The 19697-nt window shown below is 46.5% G+C and overlaps 1 protein-coding gene across 1 annotated transcript in view; it reads left to right on the top strand.

The window, feature by feature from the left end:
- Positions 1 to 19697, top strand: part of LOC132483159 (laminin subunit beta-3-like) — a 39395-nt gene that overhangs the window by 5551 nt on the left and 14147 nt on the right. Inside the window, exons 3-9 of the mRNA XM_060088407.1 lie at positions 7456 to 7570; positions 8095 to 8168; positions 14498 to 14689; positions 15723 to 15786; positions 16136 to 16329; positions 18271 to 18391; positions 19165 to 19353. Coding sequence (XP_059944390.1) covers positions 7456 to 7570; positions 8095 to 8168; positions 14498 to 14689; positions 15723 to 15786; positions 16136 to 16329; positions 18271 to 18391; positions 19165 to 19353 — 949 coding nt within the window. The remainder of the gene's footprint in view (positions 1 to 7455; positions 7571 to 8094; positions 8169 to 14497; positions 14690 to 15722; positions 15787 to 16135; positions 16330 to 18270; positions 18392 to 19164; positions 19354 to 19697) is intronic.

Genomic DNA, 19697 nt, shown 5'->3' with positions numbered 1-19697 from the left:
ATGTTGTGTCTGTTCCCTTAAATGCTTTATTTATCCCCCACTCCCTTCCTTTCTGGGGGAAAACTTAATTACCCAGCTGCCTTCATAACAATCTTACACAGTGCATTCCTCAGGTTAATTAGCTGTGTAAACCAAACAGCTGTCATTTTTATCTCTTGGAAACAAGCTAAGGAGCAGTAGCCAGTTGACGTCCCCTCCTCCACACACACACACACACACACACATGCACAGAAGCACACTCACACCCACAGGCACACACCCCAACAACCACTGCCTTTCTGTGTTTGAAAGTCATCTGTTTTCTTGACGTTTAGCATGGCTAATGTGTAGGCAGAGGATGTGAGGATGTGTTCATATCCATCCTGAGGTCCTTGTCCTCCGCTCACAGAGGACTTTGAGCCTGTCTCTGACCAAAATATCTGCCCTCCTATTTCCCAGAAGTTCTTAGAATGTATGAAACTTTCAAAGCTCCTACTATTGGGGATTTATTCTTTTGGATGAAGCATCGTTGAGCTCTTTGTTTAAAATGCAGACACCCTTGGGGAAGGCATCTTGTTAATCTATCATCACTTATATTTCAGGAAGGGTTTGCTTATCAGAAAATTAGCTGTGGCTTTTGCAAAGGCCCCTAAGAGAATAAGACCCAGAATGAGTAAGTTTTGAGGGGATAGAAGAAAATGAAAAGGGACACTTAGAGAAAGAGTTGGATCAGAGGGAAGCAAAACTTGGGTTGTGAAATGTGAGATTTTTGGGTCCTGGTTGTTATGGGTTGGGGATTGTGGCTTGTGGGGTTAAAAGGAGGGAAGAGAGTGGAAAAGTGAGATGGAAACCTGGACACAAATCTGGGTGGCCTCATGACTTTGCTGGCCTGGCTTCTCACTCCCTTGCTCCTTGGGTCAAATCCCTAGAAGCTCTCTGGGTAGTGTCTTGCAGACCTACCTTGCTTCTTTGCTCTCAGGGGCTATAGGAATCATTGTTACTGGTAGAGCTTTCAGAGGTCCAGGAATGCAAACCAACTCTCTGCAATCAGATCTAGGGGGATAATTCTGTTTCTGTAGAAGTCTGGGCTGAGGTTGAGGCTGCCCTTACTAGGGGAGAAGAGTGGGAACATCCTGAAAACCAACTCTAGTTCCTGCAATTTTCTATGGTTGCCAAGTGACCGCTGTGTCCCTTGAAGCAGAATACGATAAGAGAGGGAACATGCTGAAAACCAACTCTAGTCCCTGCAATTTCCCATGGTTGCCATGTGACTACTGTGTCCCTTGAAGCAGAATACGATGAGAAGGTTTGGAGGCAGAGAGCCTGCCAGAGGAATCCCTCCTTCTTCTCTTCCTAGCCCTGTGGATTTGGACACATTTCTTAGCTTCTCTAAGACTTGCTTGCCTAATCTGTCAAATGAGGATACCCCCATTTAATATAATATACCTACCTCAGAGATTTTAGAAGCATAAAATGAGATAATGTATGTATAGTGCTCAGGACAGAGCCTGGTGCAGTGTAATTTTGGGGTGTGTGGTATTCATCATCTCTGTCTTCAGCTTTAGAACTGAGCTATCTAAATTTAGTTTAGATGGAGATAAGGGCTCTGTTGAGTTAAGGCTTTGGTCAAGATGTTACTTCATGACAGTGCCTCCTAGCACTGGGGACCTCCTCCCACCTGGCACCACAACAGGTCTTGATTTTTAAAATTTGCTGGCAAAATCCATTGACATAGAAATGGTAAGGCTTGTGGATCATAGTGGGGTCTAATGGAGGCCTTGCTGACCAAGGTCTGAGGGTCCCCTCTTCCCCTGCCCACTTTGCTGGGAAGAGTGTTTCTCTAGTACAGTGTTTGGCCAGTGTCTTATTTTCCTTCTTTTGTTTGGCCAATGTCTTACTTTGCTTCTTTTTTTTTTTTTTTTTCGGTATGTGGGCCTCTCACTGTTGTGGCCTCTCCCGTTGCGGAGCACAGGCTCTGGACACGCAGGCTCAGCGGCCATGGCTCACGGGCCCAGCCGCTCCGCGGCATGTGGGATCTTCCCGGACCGGGGCACGAACCCGTGTCCCCTGCATCGGCAGGCGGACTCGCAACCACTGCGCCACCAGGGAAGCCCTTACTTTGCTTCTTTTGCATTCTTGTTTGGAGTGTCTTTAGCCTCTGAGCAGATAAGCTGGAGTGGGGGAGAATTGTAATAGCATGTTAAAGCAAGAAGGAACTTTATTATCTCATCCCACCCCTGCATTTTACCAGTGAGGAAGGTGAAGTGGAGGAAATGCCTTTCTTGTAGGCAGCTGCATTTTTTTTTTTTTTTTGGCGCTGGCTTTCTTTTGGCCCTGGCTGGCGGCCATGACCCTGACTACAGCTCCTTAGATAGACACAGGCAGTCTCTGACTTGCTTGTGGGAGGGAGTTGGACCACATATAACCAGAGCCTGTTTTCCTATTTTCCCCCAGAATTAGCTCCATGTTCTGCAAAAGCACAGAGCTTTGATTTGCATTGCTTTCCTTTTTCCACCCTCTCCACTGTGATTCAGGCTCCCACTGGCTCTTGCTCTCTCCTTTGCCCCCACCCCCACCCCCATAGCTCTCTGGGAGGGTTTCTCTTCCGGCCAGACTGCTGAGCTTCTAGAAAGCTCCAGGATAAGGGAAAAGGCCCAGTCTTTCCAGACTGAGGGGAACAGGAGCCAAACTGACTGGAAGCCTGACAGGCTGAATTGATAACAATGCTGTGTCTCTGAAGTAGCACAGCCATGGGGATGCTGGCCAAATGACCCCAGAGAGAGAGGCAGCTGCAGCTGGGAGAGACAGAGGAATGTAACACATACGAAAGGAGGAGCCTCATGTTGAGAACCACACACATACACACACACATACACACACACACACACACACACACACTCTTATACACATACTACCTACAAACATACAAGAATAAAATAGGAAGGGAAACTGAGGCCCAGAGAAGAGAGGGAAGAAATTGGCAGCTTGCCTTCATGTGGGCTTCTGCCATAAGCCGCCCTATTTCAGGCCTCCATCCCTGTAGCTGGTTGACAAGCAGAGCTACTTAAAATACCTGTCCCAAGACTTATGGCTTAGCCTGTTTCTGAGGATTGAGATAATCCCTCCTTTAGCTATGTTACTGTGATAAGCGGCATGTAGATATTAAGCTCATGAGGCCATCTGATCCCTACATCATTGTCTGAGCATGTGGAAGGCAGGTGGAGAAGGCGTGGGATACCCCAGACTGGCTGTGAAGACAAGGTGGAGGCAGGGTGACAAGCCCATGCTGAGTACCCTGTGCCTTTTCAGTTTGTTTTGCTTTACAATAATGCCTGAATATAAAAGTTAATATATATCCAAAGCATCAAAGTTTAAAATTATTAAAAAAGAACAAAGAAAAAAAGTTACCCGTAATGCCATTTCCCAGAGATATTAGGTTAAAACTGTATACAGTTGCCATTTTTGTTGGTCAAGATGGCTGAATATCAGCCATTTCATTTGGTTCAACCTAATATATTGGTGTATTTCCTTCCACATATTTTCTATTCCTTCAAGAATAGATATTTGTGATCATGACATGTATACAAGCTTATGCCCACCTTTTTTTCAGAGAACATGATATTTTTTTTTTGTAAAACATTATAATGTAAGCATTTCCCCCATGCAATGAAAATCTTTCTCTCAACAGTCTTTTTAATGGTACATAATATTGCATCATTTGGGAATATCAACGACATTTCCCCAGTCCCAGGTTGAGCTGTTCTAGCTCCTGTGTCCCATGGCCCAAGAGAAAAAAATGAGCCTTGTTTCTGGCATTCTCTTGGCCAGGGAACAGGCTGGGATCAGTTCCCAACAGAGCAGGGGGGTCTCTGGTGACAGGTCGCCGGAAGGCAGCTGGCCCTTGTCTCTCTGCAGGACATGTGCTGAGTGCAGATGGAGGATGGGCAGTGGAAAACTTTGCCTATGAGAGGCTGGCCAGAATGGGGAGAAGGGCATGCTTGCTGCCAGGGACCAAAATAGGATTCTGGAGGAGACTCAGATTCCAGCAAGAGGTGTCTTTTGCCCAGACAGGATTATTTTAAGTGCTCAGGTATTTAGTTTAGCCACTGACACATCTGCAGTCTCCGAGTTAACTGAACTAGGTTAGCCTGACAAGCCAGCGTTCTTCCCAAAGTGCTTTCTCTGTCTGAGGCTCTGCCATGGTCAGCCTCAGGGTCAGACCAAGCCCTTTGGGTGAGACAGAGATTGTCACCCTTTACCGCGTTTCCCACAATGTCTGTGCACCCAGGTGGTTTCCTAGTGGAAATGAGAGGATGACAGAGAAGGAGGGAGGGAGAGAGAAAGAGAAGAGTAAGGAAGGGGTGGGGAGGGGAGGGGAGGAGGAGAAGAAGAGAAAGATGTAGGGAGGGATCCTGTCTGGGGCTGGTGCTGGCTGTCAATCAACAGGAAAGTCCCATAGCCTCTTGGAGCCTCAGCTGTCTCCCATGTGAAATAGGAATAATATTACCACGTAGGGTGGTTGTGAGGCTTAAATAGGTTATTGCACTGAAACTCCTGATACAGTACCTGGCACATGGTAAGTGCTCCAATCACTTAATACTGATGTTTGTCACCTCCTCACTCCCTCGCCCCTACTTTCAAACTCCCAGGAAGGGAGAGTCTAGTAATAATGTAAATGAAAATGCTAGCATTTACTGAGCATTTACTATTCATTCAAAAAGTATTTATAGAGGGCCCACTAAGTGCTGGGCACTTTGCTAAGCACTGGGATACAGTGTAAAGGAAAGTAAGTTCTGCCCTCATGGAGTCTACATTCTAACAGGGGGAGGCAGACAGTACAAACACTGTGAGCAAATAAATTGACAGTAAATGAACAATATGTCAAGTGGAGATAGTACTATGAAGAAAAATGTAGCAGGGCAAGGGATGGACAGTGGGTGCTTTTTTTTTTTTTTTTTTTGTGGTATGTGGGCCTCTCACTGGTGTGGCCTCTCCCGTCGTGGAGCACAGGCTCCGGACGCGCAGGCTCAGCAGCCATGGCTCACGGGCCCAGCCACTCCACGGCATGTGGGATCTTCCCGGACCGGGACACGAACCCGTGTCCCCTGCATCGGCAGGCGGACTCTCAACCACTGCCCCACCAGGGAAGCCCTGGGTGCTGTTTTATATAAGGCATATGTGCCAGCCATTATAAGAGCATTGAACATCCCCCCAATATTGCTTTTTTATATTTCATAATCATTTTTAATTCTTTTTCATATTATTTTCCATTATAGTTTATTACAAGAGATTGACTATAGTTCCCTGTGCTGTACAGCAGGACCTTGTTGTTTATCTATTTTATATAGAGTAGTTTGTATCTGCTAATCCCAAACTCTTAATTTTTCCCTTCCCCTCCTTCCCCTCTGGTAACCATAAGTTTGTTTTCTATGTCTGAGTCTGTTTCTGTTTCGTAAGTAAGTTCATTTGTATCCTACCAAAAATTATTGTTTAATAAAGCACTTTGGGACATGATGAGGACACCTCCAAGTACTAGGAAGGGTGACAATCCTCTCGTTTTGCAGATTGGAGGTGGGAGCTGGAAAGTGGGGTGGGAAGCAGAGGCTCACAGAGCCAGGACTCCTGACTCCCCTCCCACATCCTCCACTGTTCAGGCTTTGTCAACAGTGCAGGGGGAAGAGTGGTGTCGGGTGAGGAGTTTCTATAACTCAAGGCACAGACTCAGCGTGTTAACTCAACCCCTCTGGGACTGAGCTGTCAGCTTCACCAGTTCAGCAGACATCACTCGTTCTGAACATCGGCTTCCTTAGCTTAGTGGCTTCCCTGGACAGGACAGAGGTTCAGGGGCTAGAAGGCCTCAGAGAAGGCTGCCTGAGCTTTCCCCTGGTTCTGGTGGGTGGAGGCTTAGGGGAAAGCAGAGGCAGGAGGTGTGGGGAGGTACACTGGTCCCTACCCAAAGGAACTCACAGGTCAGGGAGGTTCTCGTCCAAGCCTTGCTTTTACATGTGGGTCAATTGGGAGCCCTCTGAACAGTGTTCTTTCTCCTGGGCACAAGGTTTGGGACCATGGTTACTCAGAGAAAATCGGTTTGATGTGTGTTGCATGAGGGACCTGGCGTAAGGTCATGGTGTCTCTGTGAGGTGTGCGCGCGTGCGCACGTGCACACACATTTGCACACATATGTACAAACTGAAAGAACAAGGGCCATGTTCTCTGGCTGTATTCTTTTTCTTGGTCATCTCTGCCCTGCTCTGGAGCCCATGGGGTTCAGTTCTGTCTCTTGTCTCCCTCCAGAGCATGGGCAGGCCAGGGAAGGTGAGATTTTGGGGGGACTTCCCCAGTGAGGCTGTTTCCTTCTTGGCTGCTCACTTTGACCCACATCTTCATGAGGAAGAGCCTCTGCCTTCAGCCCCAGGACTGCAAACTTCCTTTTCCTTATGCCTTCTTGGCTTTGGGACACCTACCTACAGAGCTCCATCTGTTTGGAGACCCTAGGCTTCTCTCCTGTGGGTAGGGGATGCCAAACCTGGGAAAGATCCTCAAGTCCCTGATGTCAGTGCTGGAAGGCCTCTGAGGTCATCTGATGTTACTAGAATGTTGGCTTCCTGATGGCTGGGTCTTTTTTTTTTTTTTTTTTTTTTTTTTTTTGGCCGTACGTGGGCCTCTCACTGTTGTGGCCTCTCCCGTTGTGGAGCACAGGCTCCGGACACACAGGCTCAGCAGCCATGGCCACGGGCTTAGCCGCTCCATGGCATGTGGGATCTTCCCGGACCGGGGCACGAACCCGTGTCCCCTGCATCAGCAGGCGGACTCTCAACCACTGCGCCACCAGGGAAGCCCCTGGGTCTTTGTTTTGTTCACTATTATAACTCAACCCAGAGCAGGGTCCAGCATGTAGTATGTGCTCAATAAATATTTGTTGAATGATTGAATGACTCTACTTAAATCTCCACTCAATTTACAGAGGAGAGCTAGGACTGGAACCCCAAATTCCCTTGTTCTGTTTTCCTGTCCCCTCTTCCTAATCCTTAGAAACTTGACTTTCCCCAGGCTGCCAGAATTAAGTGAGATGAGATATAAAACTCTCTAGCCTACACATAGCACATAGCAGATATTAAATTAATGTGAGCTTCTCTTTCTTTCTTCTTTTTGCTCTTAGCACCCTTTTCAAATTTCTCTTCGGGGCAATGTCAGATACGAAAATTATTTTTTCTCTACTACCTCATACCACTTTCCCAATCACAACCTCTATTTACTATTTACTTAGCTATGTGTTGGGGGGAACCCAAAGGACGTAAATGAAAAGATGAACGGTAGCCTTGTTTTGAGAGGTTGATCCTTCCAAGGGTATTAATGAAATCAATGGATCCCCAAGGGTAGCATTTCCATGGAGAGAATGTTCTGGGCTCTCAGGATACAAGGGGGGAATCCTCACTGGCCCCACCTCTGAGTCTCTGGTATCTCCTTATCCCTCAGTGGCAGATGAAATGCTGCAAGTGTGACTCCAGGTTGCCTCACAATTACAACAGTCACCGAGTGGAGAATGTGGTCTCATCCTCGGGCCCCATGCGCTGGTGGCAGTCACAGAACGGTAAGGACCTGCCACAGCCTCCAGGGGTCCAAACATGTGGAGGCCCCCACAGGATGGGGAGGGTGCCCGGGAGCCCTTTGGGGTTCCCAGGGCTTTCTTATGGTAGTGGGAGGTGGGTGGTTGACAAGCAGAACCTTCTCTCTTTGTATTTGAGGTCTTTCAGATGCTGTAGGTAGAAGAATTTATTGGAGGTTAATGAAAGGGTCAGAAGAGAGAGAAATGCCTTAATTTCATTCTACTTACTCACAGTGGGCTTACTGATGGAACTGAGCTTTGGGAACAGATTTGTGTTGAACAGAGGAGTTGAAACTCTTTAAGGTTTTAAGGGCATCATGTGATGGTGGGAAGGAAATTTGACCAAGAAGAGATAGGATCCTGAATAGGTGATAGTAAGTAGAAACATACTGGTACCACTCCTCTCTGAGAGGGAAATTGGAAAATCAAGGTTAGAGAGTTTCTGATTTCCTAGAGCCCGGGAAGTTAGAAATCCTCTGCTCTAAAGTTTCTATGTTTTGTCTTTCCAGATGTGAGCCCTGTCTCTCTGCAGCTGGACCTAGACAGGAAATTCCAGCTTCAGGACCTCATGATGGATTTTAAGGTGTGCTTCCTGGGCATGGCAGTGGTTAGGAGAGGGGGACTCTGGGCTATGTGGGCGTGAACTCATGGGGAGCACAAGGTCCTTGTCTCCTCAGGCTGGAGGTGATGGTACCACATGCTGGGTGGGCCTCCTTTCCCCAGGTGGGAGTGACACTTACCCTGTGCCTGTATCATGGTGACAGCAGAGGTACCACTTCCGGGAGAACAGTGGCGCCTCCACATTCCCTGTCTTGGCTGTGTAGTGCTTATATATCCTCTCCCTCTTTGCATCCCCCACCCTTAGCCCATCTAATTTATTCAGCTCTGCCAAGACCAATTGTACAAAGCCTGGCCACTTATTATACAGTTGTGTTTTCTTGGTATACTCTGTTTTAATAACTTTGCTGATGAGATTGAGTTTAACAAACAGCCAAGAACTGGCCCATCCACATGTAAGATGTGCTTTTGGAGCAATCTGCTCATTCAGTGCTATTACTTTTCAGACTCTGCTTTTAGACTAGCCTTTGGAGATATGCCTTTTGGAGGGAACATTTTCATTCATTACTGACAGGTCTTTTTTTTTTTTTTTTCTTTTCCTTTTCCTAATATCCTATGTGACTGAGGAAGTTGCTCTAAGAACATTCCCTCAAGAATAGGTCAAAAGCATTTTGAGACATTCTAGTGCCATTTGAACAAATGCCCAGTCTTTAACAGTGACAACTTCTAAGGGCAATATTCATTTGGATGGATACTGGTAGTCTCATTGCTTTGTCATCACTCACCCATTCATTTATTTGTCCATTCTTGCTACACACATATTGAACACTGATTATATGCTGTTAAAAAAGATGACTAAAACTAGATCATGATCCTCGAGTTGCTTTGGTATATGTAGGGAAGGCAAAGAACCAGTAGCAAGACAGTGGGATGTGTGCTCTGATGTTGGTAAGAAGAGGTGCTGGCGAGCTCAGGAAGGGGACATCCAGCTTGATCTGTCTTTGGGGGAGTGGATCAGAGAATACACCCAGGGGAAGATGAAACTTCCTAGGCCAGTAATATCCAGGTGAAAGGTAAGTTCATTCCAGGCAAAGAGAACAACAAAGTGCAAAGGCCAGGAGGCAAGAGGCAAGAAGGTATATAATTGGGGGGAGGGGGCCAAGGAATGCACGTAGGGTCTGGTGGGGCAAATGTGTATACGGTAGTGAGAAGTAGGGATGTGGAAGGCTACAAACTGATGAGAGATGAGTTTACAGGTGTAAATGGGGAGGGAGGAAAGTAGATGAAACATTCATCTATTCATTCAACAGATGTACTAACTGCCTACTATGTGCTAGATGCTGGGGGTACACTGTGAACAAGATAGACAAGTTGGGGGAATTCCCTGGTGGTCCAGTGGTTAGGACTCTGTGCTTCCGCTGCACCAATGCAGAGGGCACATGTTAAATCCCTGGTTGGGGAACTAAGATCCCACAAGCCGTGCAGTGTGGCCAAGAAAAAAAAAAAAAAAAACAGATAGACAAGGGGGTCTATGGTTTACTGTAGTGGTTCTCAAGCAAGGGATATTTGACAGCTTATAGACAAATTTTTGGTTGTCACAACTGCCAGTATGCTATTGACGTTTAGTGAGAAGAGGTCAGGGATGCCGCTAAGCATCCTAAAATGACAAGGACTGACCCCATGGCAAGGAATTATTCACCTCCAAATATTAACAGTGTCAAGTTTGGGAAACCCTGGTCTGGTAGGAGGAAAATAAAAAGCAGGAAACCAACAAATAAATAATTGGAAATTGTGTGACATTTACAAAGGGAACAAATGAGATCCTGGAATAGGAAATGATGGGGTGGGGTGGGCAGAGTGTGGGCAGAAGAATGCATGTTAGACAGGTATAAAAAGATCTCTGTGAGGAAGTGACGTTTAAGCTGAGAACAAAAGATGTGGAGGAACCCACGAGGGGGAGGAGTATCCCAAGCAGAAGAAACAACGTGAACAAAGGCTCTGAAGAGGGAATGTGACTGAGGGCTTGAGGAGATGGAGGTGCACAGTGGCATGAGACGGGGTGAGGGAGCAGGGCCCAAGAGCATGGCCTCTTCAGCCATGGTCAGGAGTTCAGATTTATTCAAGAATAGTGGGCAGAAATTTTGTATCCTGCAACCTTACCAAATTCATTGATTAGTTCTAGTAGTTTTCTGGTGGCATCTTTAAGATTATCTACGTATAGTATCATGTCATCTGCAAACAATGACAGTTTTACTTCTTCTTTTCCAATTTGCATTCCTTTATTTCTTTTTCTTCTCTGATTGTTGTGGCTAAGACTTCCAAAACTATATTGAATAAGAGTTGTGAGAGCGGACATCCTTGTCTTGTTCCTGATCTTAGAGGAAATGCTTTCAGCTTGTCACCATTGAGTATGATGCTTGCAGTGGGTTTGTCATATATGGCCTTTATTATGTTGAGCTAGGTTCCCTCTGTGCCCATTTTCTGTAGAGTTTTTATCATAAATGGGTGTTGAGTTTTGTCAAAAGGTTTTTCCGCATCTATTGAGGAAATACTCCCATGTACCATTGCAACAAAAGGAATAAAATACCTAGGAATAAACCTGCCTAAGGAGGTGAAAGACTTGCACTCAGAAATCTATAAAACACTGATGAAAGAAATCAAAGATGACACAAACAGATGGAGAAATATACCATGTTCTTGGATTGGAAGAATCAGTATTGTGAAAATGACTCTACTACACAAAGCAATCTACAGATTCAGTGCAATCCCTATCAAACTACCAATGGCATTTTGCACAGAATTAGAACAAAAAGTCTTACAGTTCGTATGGAAACACAAAAGACCCCTAATAGCCAAAGCAATCTTGAGAAAGAAAAACGGAGTTGGAGGAATCAGGCTCCCCAACCTCAAACTATACCACAAAGCTACAGTAATCAAGACAGTATGGTACTGGTACAAAAACAGAAATATAGATCAATGGTACAGGGTGGAATGCCCAGAGATAAACCCACGTACATATAGTCACCTAATTTACAACAAAGGAAGCAAGAACATACAATAGAGAAAAGACAGCCTCTTCAATAAGTGGTGCTGAGAAAACTGGACAGCTACATGTAAAAGAATGAAATTAGAACACTACCTAACACCATACACAAAAACAAACTCCAAATGGTTTAAAGACCTAAATTTAAGACCAGACACTATAAAACTCTTAGAGGAAAACATAGGAGAAACACTCTGACATAAACTACAGCAAGATCTTTTTTGACCCACCTCCTAGAGTAATGGAAATAAAAACAAAAATAAATAAATAGGACTTAATTAAACTTAAAAGCTTTTGCACAGCAAAGGAGACCATAAACAGGACAAAAAGACAACCCTCAGAATGGGAGAAAATATTTGCAAATGAAACAGCAGACAAAGGATTAATCTCCAAAATATAAAAACAGCCCATGGTGCTCAATATCAAAAAAATAAACAATCCAATTAAAAAATGGGTGGAAGACCTAAAAAGACATTTCTCCGAAGAAGATATACAGATTGCCAACAAACACATGAAAGGATGCTCAACATCACTAATCATTAGAGAAATGCAAATCAAAACTACAATGAGGTATCACCTCATGCTGGTCAGAAATGCCATTATCAGAAAATCTAGAAACAATAAATGCTGAAAAGGGTGTAGTGAAAAGGGAACCCTCCTGCACTGTTGGTGGGAATGTAAATTGATACAGCCACCTGGAAAACAGTATGGAGTTTCCTTAGAAAACTAAAAATAGAACTACCATACGACCCAGCAATCCCACTACTGGGCATATACCCTGAGAAAATCATAATTCCAAAAGAGACATGTACCACAGTGTTCATTGCAGCACTATTTACCATAGCCAGGACATGGAAGCAGCCTAAGTGTCCATCGACAGATGAATGGATAAAGAAGGTGTGGCGCATATATACAATGTAATATTACTCAGCCATAAAAAGAAATGAAACTGAGTTTTTTGTAGTGAGGTGGATGGACCTAGAGAGTGTCATACAGAGTGAAGTAAGTCAGAAAGAGAAAAAAAAATACTGTATGCTAACGCATATATATGGAATCTAAAAAAAATTAAATAAAAATGGTATTGATGAACCTAGTTTCAGGGCAGGAATAAAGATGTAGACATAGAGAACGAACTTGAGGACACAGGGTGGGAGGGGGAAGGAAGCTGGGGTGAAGTGAGAGTAGCATTGACATATATACACTACCGAATATAAAACAGTTAGCTCGTGGGAAGCAGCAGCATAGCACAGGGAGATCAGCTCGGTGCTTTGCGATGACTTAGAGGGGTAGGTTAGGGAGGATGGGAGGGAGGTTCAAGAGGGAGGGGATATGGGGACATATGTATATATATGGCTGAAACTAACACAGTATTGTGAAGTAATTATACTCCAGTAAAGATCTATTAAAAAGAAAAATAGTGAGCAGAGGACTTGAATAGGTAATTCTCCAAAGAAGACATACAAGGGGCCAACAGGTACATGAACAGATGCTCAACATCATTCACCATCAGGGACATGAAAATCAAAACCACAATGAGATGTCATTTCACACTTGTCAGTATAGCCATCATCAAAAAGGTAAGGAATTCCATGGTAGCCTAGTGGTTAGGCTTCTGGGCTTTCACTGCTGTGGCCTGATTTCAGTCCCTGGTTGGGGAACATCCTGCAAGTCCCATGGTGCGGCCAAAGAAAAAAAGATAAGAGATAAGTGTTGGTGAGGGTGTGGAGAAAAGAGAACACTTGTGCACCATTAGAGGGAATGTAAATTGGTGCAGCCACTATGGAAAACAGTATGAAGTTTCCTCAGAAAGTTAAAAAAATAAATCTACCATATGATCCAGCAGTCCTACTTCTGGGTATATATTGGAAGGAACTGGAGTCACTTTTTCAAAGAGATATCTGTAACTCCCGTGTTCATTGCAATGTTATTCACAATAGCCAAGATATGAAAACAACGTAAGTGTCAATCAGTGGATTAATGGATAAAGAAGATGTCACACACACACACACACACACACACACATACACACACACACACAGAGGAATATTCGGCCATGAAAAAAGAAGGAAATCCTGCCTCTTGGGACAACATGAATGGACTTTGAGGGCATTCTGCTAAGTGAAATGAGACAGACAGAAAGACAAATACTGCATGTCTTCACTTATATACACAATCTTAAAAAGCTGAACTCATCAACATAGAGAAAAGGATGGTGGTTGCCAGGGGCTGGAGGGTGGGGGAAATGGGCAGATGCTGATCAAAGGATATAAACTTCCAGGTTTATAAGATGAATAAGTTCTACAGATCTAATGTACGGCGTGGTGACTATAATTAATAATACTGTACTAGACACCTGAAAGCTGTTAAATGACACACAAAAAGGTCATTATGTAAGCGGATAGAAGTGTTAGCTAACCTTATTGCAGTAATCATTTTGTAATATATATGTGTACCAAGTCATCACATTTGATACTCCTTAAACTTACATAGGTGATATGTTCATAATATCTCAATAAAGCTGGGAAAAAAATAGTGGAAAGCCACTGGAAGGTTTCTAGTGGAGGGGAGTCATGGCTCACTTTACATTTTAGAAAGAAAGTTCTCTCTGTGTGGAGGTTGGCTTATGAACCCAAGGAAGTGTTCCAAGCTGGGGCCTGTCAGCATAAAGACAACACTTAAAGCCATGAGAAATGGTTGAAATCACTGAGAGAAGAAGGAGGGACATAACAGTATGTCATGCTAAGGGGCTTGCATTTTATCTTTAGGTCAACGCAGACCCATGGAAGGGTCTCATGCAGGGAGTGACGTGATCAGATAACCCTGCAGGTGAAGTGGGGAGCGTGGCTTGGAGAGCCTGGACAAAGGCTAGGCTTGAGTTCCAGGCTGTTGTAGGAACCCAGGCTCAGTGCAACTGGGACCTGAACTATGGCCACATCCATGCGAGGAAAAAGAGGAGGGACAGAATTGGGAGCTAGAGGTGATAAAAAATGGTTGGCTGTGGGAAGTGCAGTGGGAGAATTTTCTGGCCTGGCCACCTGGGTGGTGGGCTGAGCTAGGGATCATGCCTTCTGGAACACAGATCTGCCTTCTATCACTTTCCACGGCTCCCCTGGGGAAAACCCGCTGGGGCCGGTGGTTTGTCAGGAGAATTGGACCCGGGTACCCCTGAGCCCACTTGTCCCATGCAGCCCCCTTTCTCCCTCCTCACTGTGGTTCTCAGGGGCCACCAGCACCTCTTTAAGAGCCTCTTTCTGTGATCGCGTCCCCACTGCGGGGAAACTCAGGCCCCAACCCTGTGTGTGTCTCTGCAGGGGCCCATGCCTGCTGGCATGCTGATCGAGCGCTCCTCGGACTTCGGCAAGACCTGGCAGGTGTACCAATACCTAGCTGCTGACTGCACGTCTGCCTTCCCCCGGGTCCGCCAGGGCCAGCCTCAGAGCTGGCAGGATGCTCGGTGCCAGCCTCTGCCCCAGAGGCCTAACGGGCGCCTGGATGGGGCCAAGGTAGGCAGAGGGGACCCTGAAAATGTAGGCACGGGGAAAGGTCTCTCCCATCCCATCGCTACATGGTCACCAGGCTTTGGAGAATCTATGAGAACCACCCCCTCCCCCAGGCAGTGAGCCTTGCTGTCTTTCCTGAGCTCCCCAATAATGATCCCTCTGGGCATGTCTTAGCTGCACATTCTCTTTGCTGCCCAGGAAGGATGTTTCAGAAACACACTGAGTGTATTACATAACTCAACCCCGTTCTCTCCTTGAATCCTCCCACCTGGGGTCAAATCCTTTCATTTCTTTCATCACTCCTCCCTCGCTCCCACCCTCGGGGGCTGTATTTTGTCTCCTTTCTCTGGCTGAGGCTCAGGGGAGCCCTCAGAGCTGCTCGGAGCACTGCCTTTTCTGTAGGCAGTGCGTCTCTTTCCTTTCCTGCAATGACTCCTCCTTGGTTACTGCCGTATCTAGATCCACATAACCACATGCCCCAGACCACACGTCAGAACACGGGACTTTTCCCTGATTTGTGGAAGGTTGATGTGAAAACTCATCCTGGGATATGCAGCTGAAGTCACATTCAATGAGTGTTTTTTTTTAATCAAGTAAGAACAGCATAGTTGAAATTGGGGTTGCCTAGAGTGTGGTGGTCAGCATGTCCATGCATCCTTGGTTCTGGACCCCCTCATTCATCCTGGGTCTTTGGAAAATTAGTATCCCCTAAACCCTTATGTGTCTATTATATAGCTTACTTGTAACTTCTGACCCAAGGAAATCAGGAAATTCTTGGGATAGCTATATTTGCAACAGGAGAGGAGAGGTTGTACACACACACACACACACACACACACGCAAACTCATCTAAGGCCCAGTGATCATCTCCCTCCCCCAGAGTGATTGGCAGACCTCACATCCATGGTCATCTCAGGCTCCAGGTAAGAAAGACCTTAGTATGAGAAGGTCAGGGCATTGAATGGAAAGGAGGACCTCTGGGCTTGGGCCACAGTTCACCTCTTCCTCAGGTCTTCCATTTCCCCTCTCTCTGCAGGTCCAACTTAACCTTATGGACTTAGCCTCTGGGATCCCAGCAACTCAAAGTCAAAAAATTCAAGGTCAGTGTGGCTACTCCTCTAGCCTGTGGGACTGTGGATGGGGAACAAAACATGGTTGCAACCCAGATCATGGACATTTCCTTGTCTTTCCTACCTCTGTCAACATGGTTGGATTGAACACTTGCCCTGCTCAGCCCATAGGGGTATTGTGGTGGCCCCAGAGACTCAAAAGGCCTGAGCCAGGGTGGAGTGGGTCTTTTCTGTTGTGGGAAGGTTGAGGAAGATGGAATGGTGCGACCAGAATTCCTTTCCTTATCATCCTGCCCTAGGAGTCTCTATTTGCCTCTAACTTCCTGTTCTTTATTTTCCCATCTCTACCCTCTCCCTCCTTGTTGTTTGTCCCCCTCAGAGCTGGGGGAGATCACAAACTTGAGAGTCAACTTCACCAGGCTGGCCCCTGTGCCCCAGAGGGGCTATCACCCTCCCAGCGCCTACTATGCTGTTTCCCAGCTGCGTCTGCAGGGGAGCTGTTTCTGTCACGGCCATGCTGACCGCTGTGCCCCCAATTCCAGAGCCCCTGCCGGCCCCTCCACCACTGTGCAGGTGACAGCCCAGGGAGGGGGAAAGGAGAGGGGAGGGGCAAGACCCGGGCAGACTGACGTCTTTGGCTTCTATAAAGGAGGGAGGGCACTAAATTTAAGACTCGAGTACTTAATATTTTAGCAATGGTGAAAATGAGTCTAAATGATTATCATTTCAAAGGTCAGATTTTGCAGCACTTTTTTGGACCTGCTTTATGGTTTGAAATTATTTTTATTCAGTAACATAGAAGTATGTGTAAGTATAAACGTACATATAAGTAGAAATATAAGCATGGGTGTTTGTGGGGGAGCTTAAGGCATTGATTTTCAGCACTGGCTGCACATTGTAGTTTCCTGGGGAGCATAAAAACATCGCCCGGACCCACACCTTCATACACTGATTTTATTATTGTTATTTAAAGCCCCGGGTGATTCTCACATCCTGCCAGGGTGGTTCTGACATCCTGCCATAGAGCCACTGGTTTGGGGACTGTAAAGTCCCATGTAGAGGTGAGATATGGGGCAGGGTGAGAGAACAGAGTCTAACACAGATGCTAAGTCCACCCCAGAGCAGTTGAGTCAGATGCATCAGGCATGGAAGAGAGAAACTCCAGCTTAACAAGCAACCCAGGGGATTTTCTGTGAAACCAAACTTGAGAACCATCAGTAGAGGAGAGAGAGCCTAGGACCAAGAAGCAGAGGGAGCTGTCATTTCACTTTTCTGCGGTTTCGGTTCTTCTATTAACAGATGGGACCATGATATTTGCCCCAGTGATAGAGGCGCACGATGAAATCATGTAAAGTGACCCTTGAGGTTTGCCCCAGTGATAGAGGCGCACGATGAAATCATGTAAAGTGACCTTTGAGGGAAATACAGGTGACATGAGCATCGGGCAGCTTTATCCTTTCCACTTCTGGGTCAGTGCTTGCCCCAGCCTACAGAAGAAGGCAGAGGGAGACCAGTGCCAGAGATGTGTCATCCATTAGGGTCCATAAACAAAAGACCGGAACACAGGCTGAGCAGGATTGCTGGCTTATGAGGATGTAGAGGAGGGCAACGGCCTGCCCAGCCCCGGTGGTTCTCAAATCTGGCTGCACCATGGAATCACCACTTTATAAAGTACCAATGCCTGGGCCTCGTCCCTGAGATTGGATTGAATCGGGCCTGGGCATTGGTATTTTTTAAAAAGCTCCCCAGATAATTCTGAAGTGCATCCAGAGTTGAAATCCATGGAATTAGAGAGAAAAGGCAAGCCTGGTGAAGGACATGCCATTCTAGCTGGCAGGATTTTGCTGGTGAATAGAGAGTGAGGGGACTTCTAGTCAGGAAAAAAAACATCAGTACAGGCCAAAAGGTGGGGAAAAGTAGGGCTTGTCCTGGGAGCAGCTAGTTCAGCTCAGCTGTGCTGTTAGGAGTGAGTAGGGGATGAGGATGGAGCAAACACAATACAAGTCCTAGATGCCAGCCTGCGGGTGGTGAGCTTAATATGGAAGACAATTAGCACGCAATGGCTATTCTATTTTTATACCTTAATGAGTCTAGTAACAATTCATCATTGCAGTCTCATTAGTCAAACAACTGCAGTCATAGATTGTTGGAATATAAATCTCCAGAGGGCCCACAAGCTTCTAGAATCACAGTTTACCAACAAGGTTGTCTAAGCCCTTTACAGGTGCTGCTTTGGACTGGGCAGCATGGGGATGGCCAAATGCAAGGGCTGAGCTTTTAAAAAACTAAATGGAGGAGCAGTGCAGGTGTGCACGCATGCACGCGCACACGCACGCATGCGCACACACACACACACACCACAAAAGCCGGCGTCTGGGAGTGTCATAGGAGCTGAGTGAAGGCTGGAGGAGCTGGGGTCTGAGCTGGACCCTGGGCACAGAGCGGAGAGGGCAAGTCCATCTCTGGGACGCTCCTGTGATAATTATTCATGGTAACCTATGGCCCCTCTCCTAGGTCCATGAGGTCTGCGCCTGCCAGCACAACACCGCCGGCCCCAACTGTGAACACTGTGCACCCTTCTACAACAACAGACCCTGGAAACCCGCAGATGACCAGGACCCCCATGAATGCCAAAGTATGAGCCTGGGATCACCCACCTCCCCTGCAGCAGCTGGTTGGGGTGCTGGCCCATGGGGGACACAAGGAGAATCTAGTCTTTATTATTTAAATCTAAACCTAATTGCATTCTGTAATTTAAGCTCTCCTTGTTCTTTGGGGAAGGAGAGGGTATTTGAGAAAGTATGTGAGTTGCATCTTCCCACCGCTCCTGGCCCTTCTCCTCAGCCAGGCCTGGAGGAACCACGATTTGGTCCATGCTTCTGATGCCACGTGCCTTTCGTGCTAACCACAGGTCCTCCTCTTTCTGGCCTATCCAGTGTAGGACATACGTGGTTCCCTGTTTCATTCTTTCTACTTCAGATGTGCCTCCAGAGTTGAAATCCATGGAATTAGATTCCTGGAGGCAGGGCCCTTCCCTGCATAAATGAGGGCGACAAAGATCCCCGGCCCAGAGAAGGGCAGTGACCCAGCAGGAGACCCAGCAGGTGGCAGTGGGGGAGGGTTGGCATGGGACCATTCCAAGGGCTCTCTCTTTGGCTCAACATGGGTGTTATTCTTGGGTTAGTCCCCACGCTGGGAGTCAAGAGGCCTGAGTTCTCTATTTCCCTTTCTTACTGGCTATATAACTTGAAATAAATTACAAAAGCCTCCCTGGGCCTCAGTTTCCCTGTTTCCCAGACCTGAGCATCTTGCAGAGTTGCTGGGGATGCCAGGGAGTTAGTGTGGAATGTGCTTTGTACATGGCAACGATGCTGGTCACATGTCAGCCCTAGTGATCTCCTTTTGCAGGGTGTGACTGCAACGGACACTCAGAGACATGTCACTTCGACCCAGCCGTGTTTGCCGCCAGCCAGGGGGCACATGGAGGTGTGTGTGACAACTGCCAGCACCACACTGAGGGCAAGAACTGTGAGCGGTGTCAGCTACACTATTTCCGGAACCGGCGTCCTGGTGCTCCCATTCAGGAGACCTGTATCCGTGAGTAGGGGCTCCAGGGACCCAAGGCATCATCTGTCTGTTAATCCCCATCTGTTCTGGGCTCAACAGAGCACATGTCCCTAAGGACATACAGGCCCTCAGGAAGCGTGAAGACTTGGTTGTGAGTCAGGACTTGTGGGCAATTGTTTTTAACTTAGCTGTGCCCTTCTAAGCAAGTCAGTGTGGTTTGCTCTTTATTTTTCTGCTTCCTCCAACATTAAGGACCCCTCCATGGCAGGGGTTATTCTTGTATCCTTGGGCCCTAGCACAACGACAGACAAATAACTGATGCTCCAGGAATGTTTATGAAATGAACACGTAAGTCACCCAGGAGTGACTTAACA

Source organism: Mesoplodon densirostris, chromosome 2 (genome assembly GCF_025265405.1).
Source record: "Mesoplodon densirostris isolate mMesDen1 chromosome 2, mMesDen1 primary haplotype, whole genome shotgun sequence".
In the NCBI taxonomy this organism is placed as follows: domain Eukaryota; kingdom Metazoa; phylum Chordata; class Mammalia; order Artiodactyla; family Ziphiidae; genus Mesoplodon; species Mesoplodon densirostris.
This window is presented reverse-complemented; position numbering and strand designations above follow the sequence as displayed.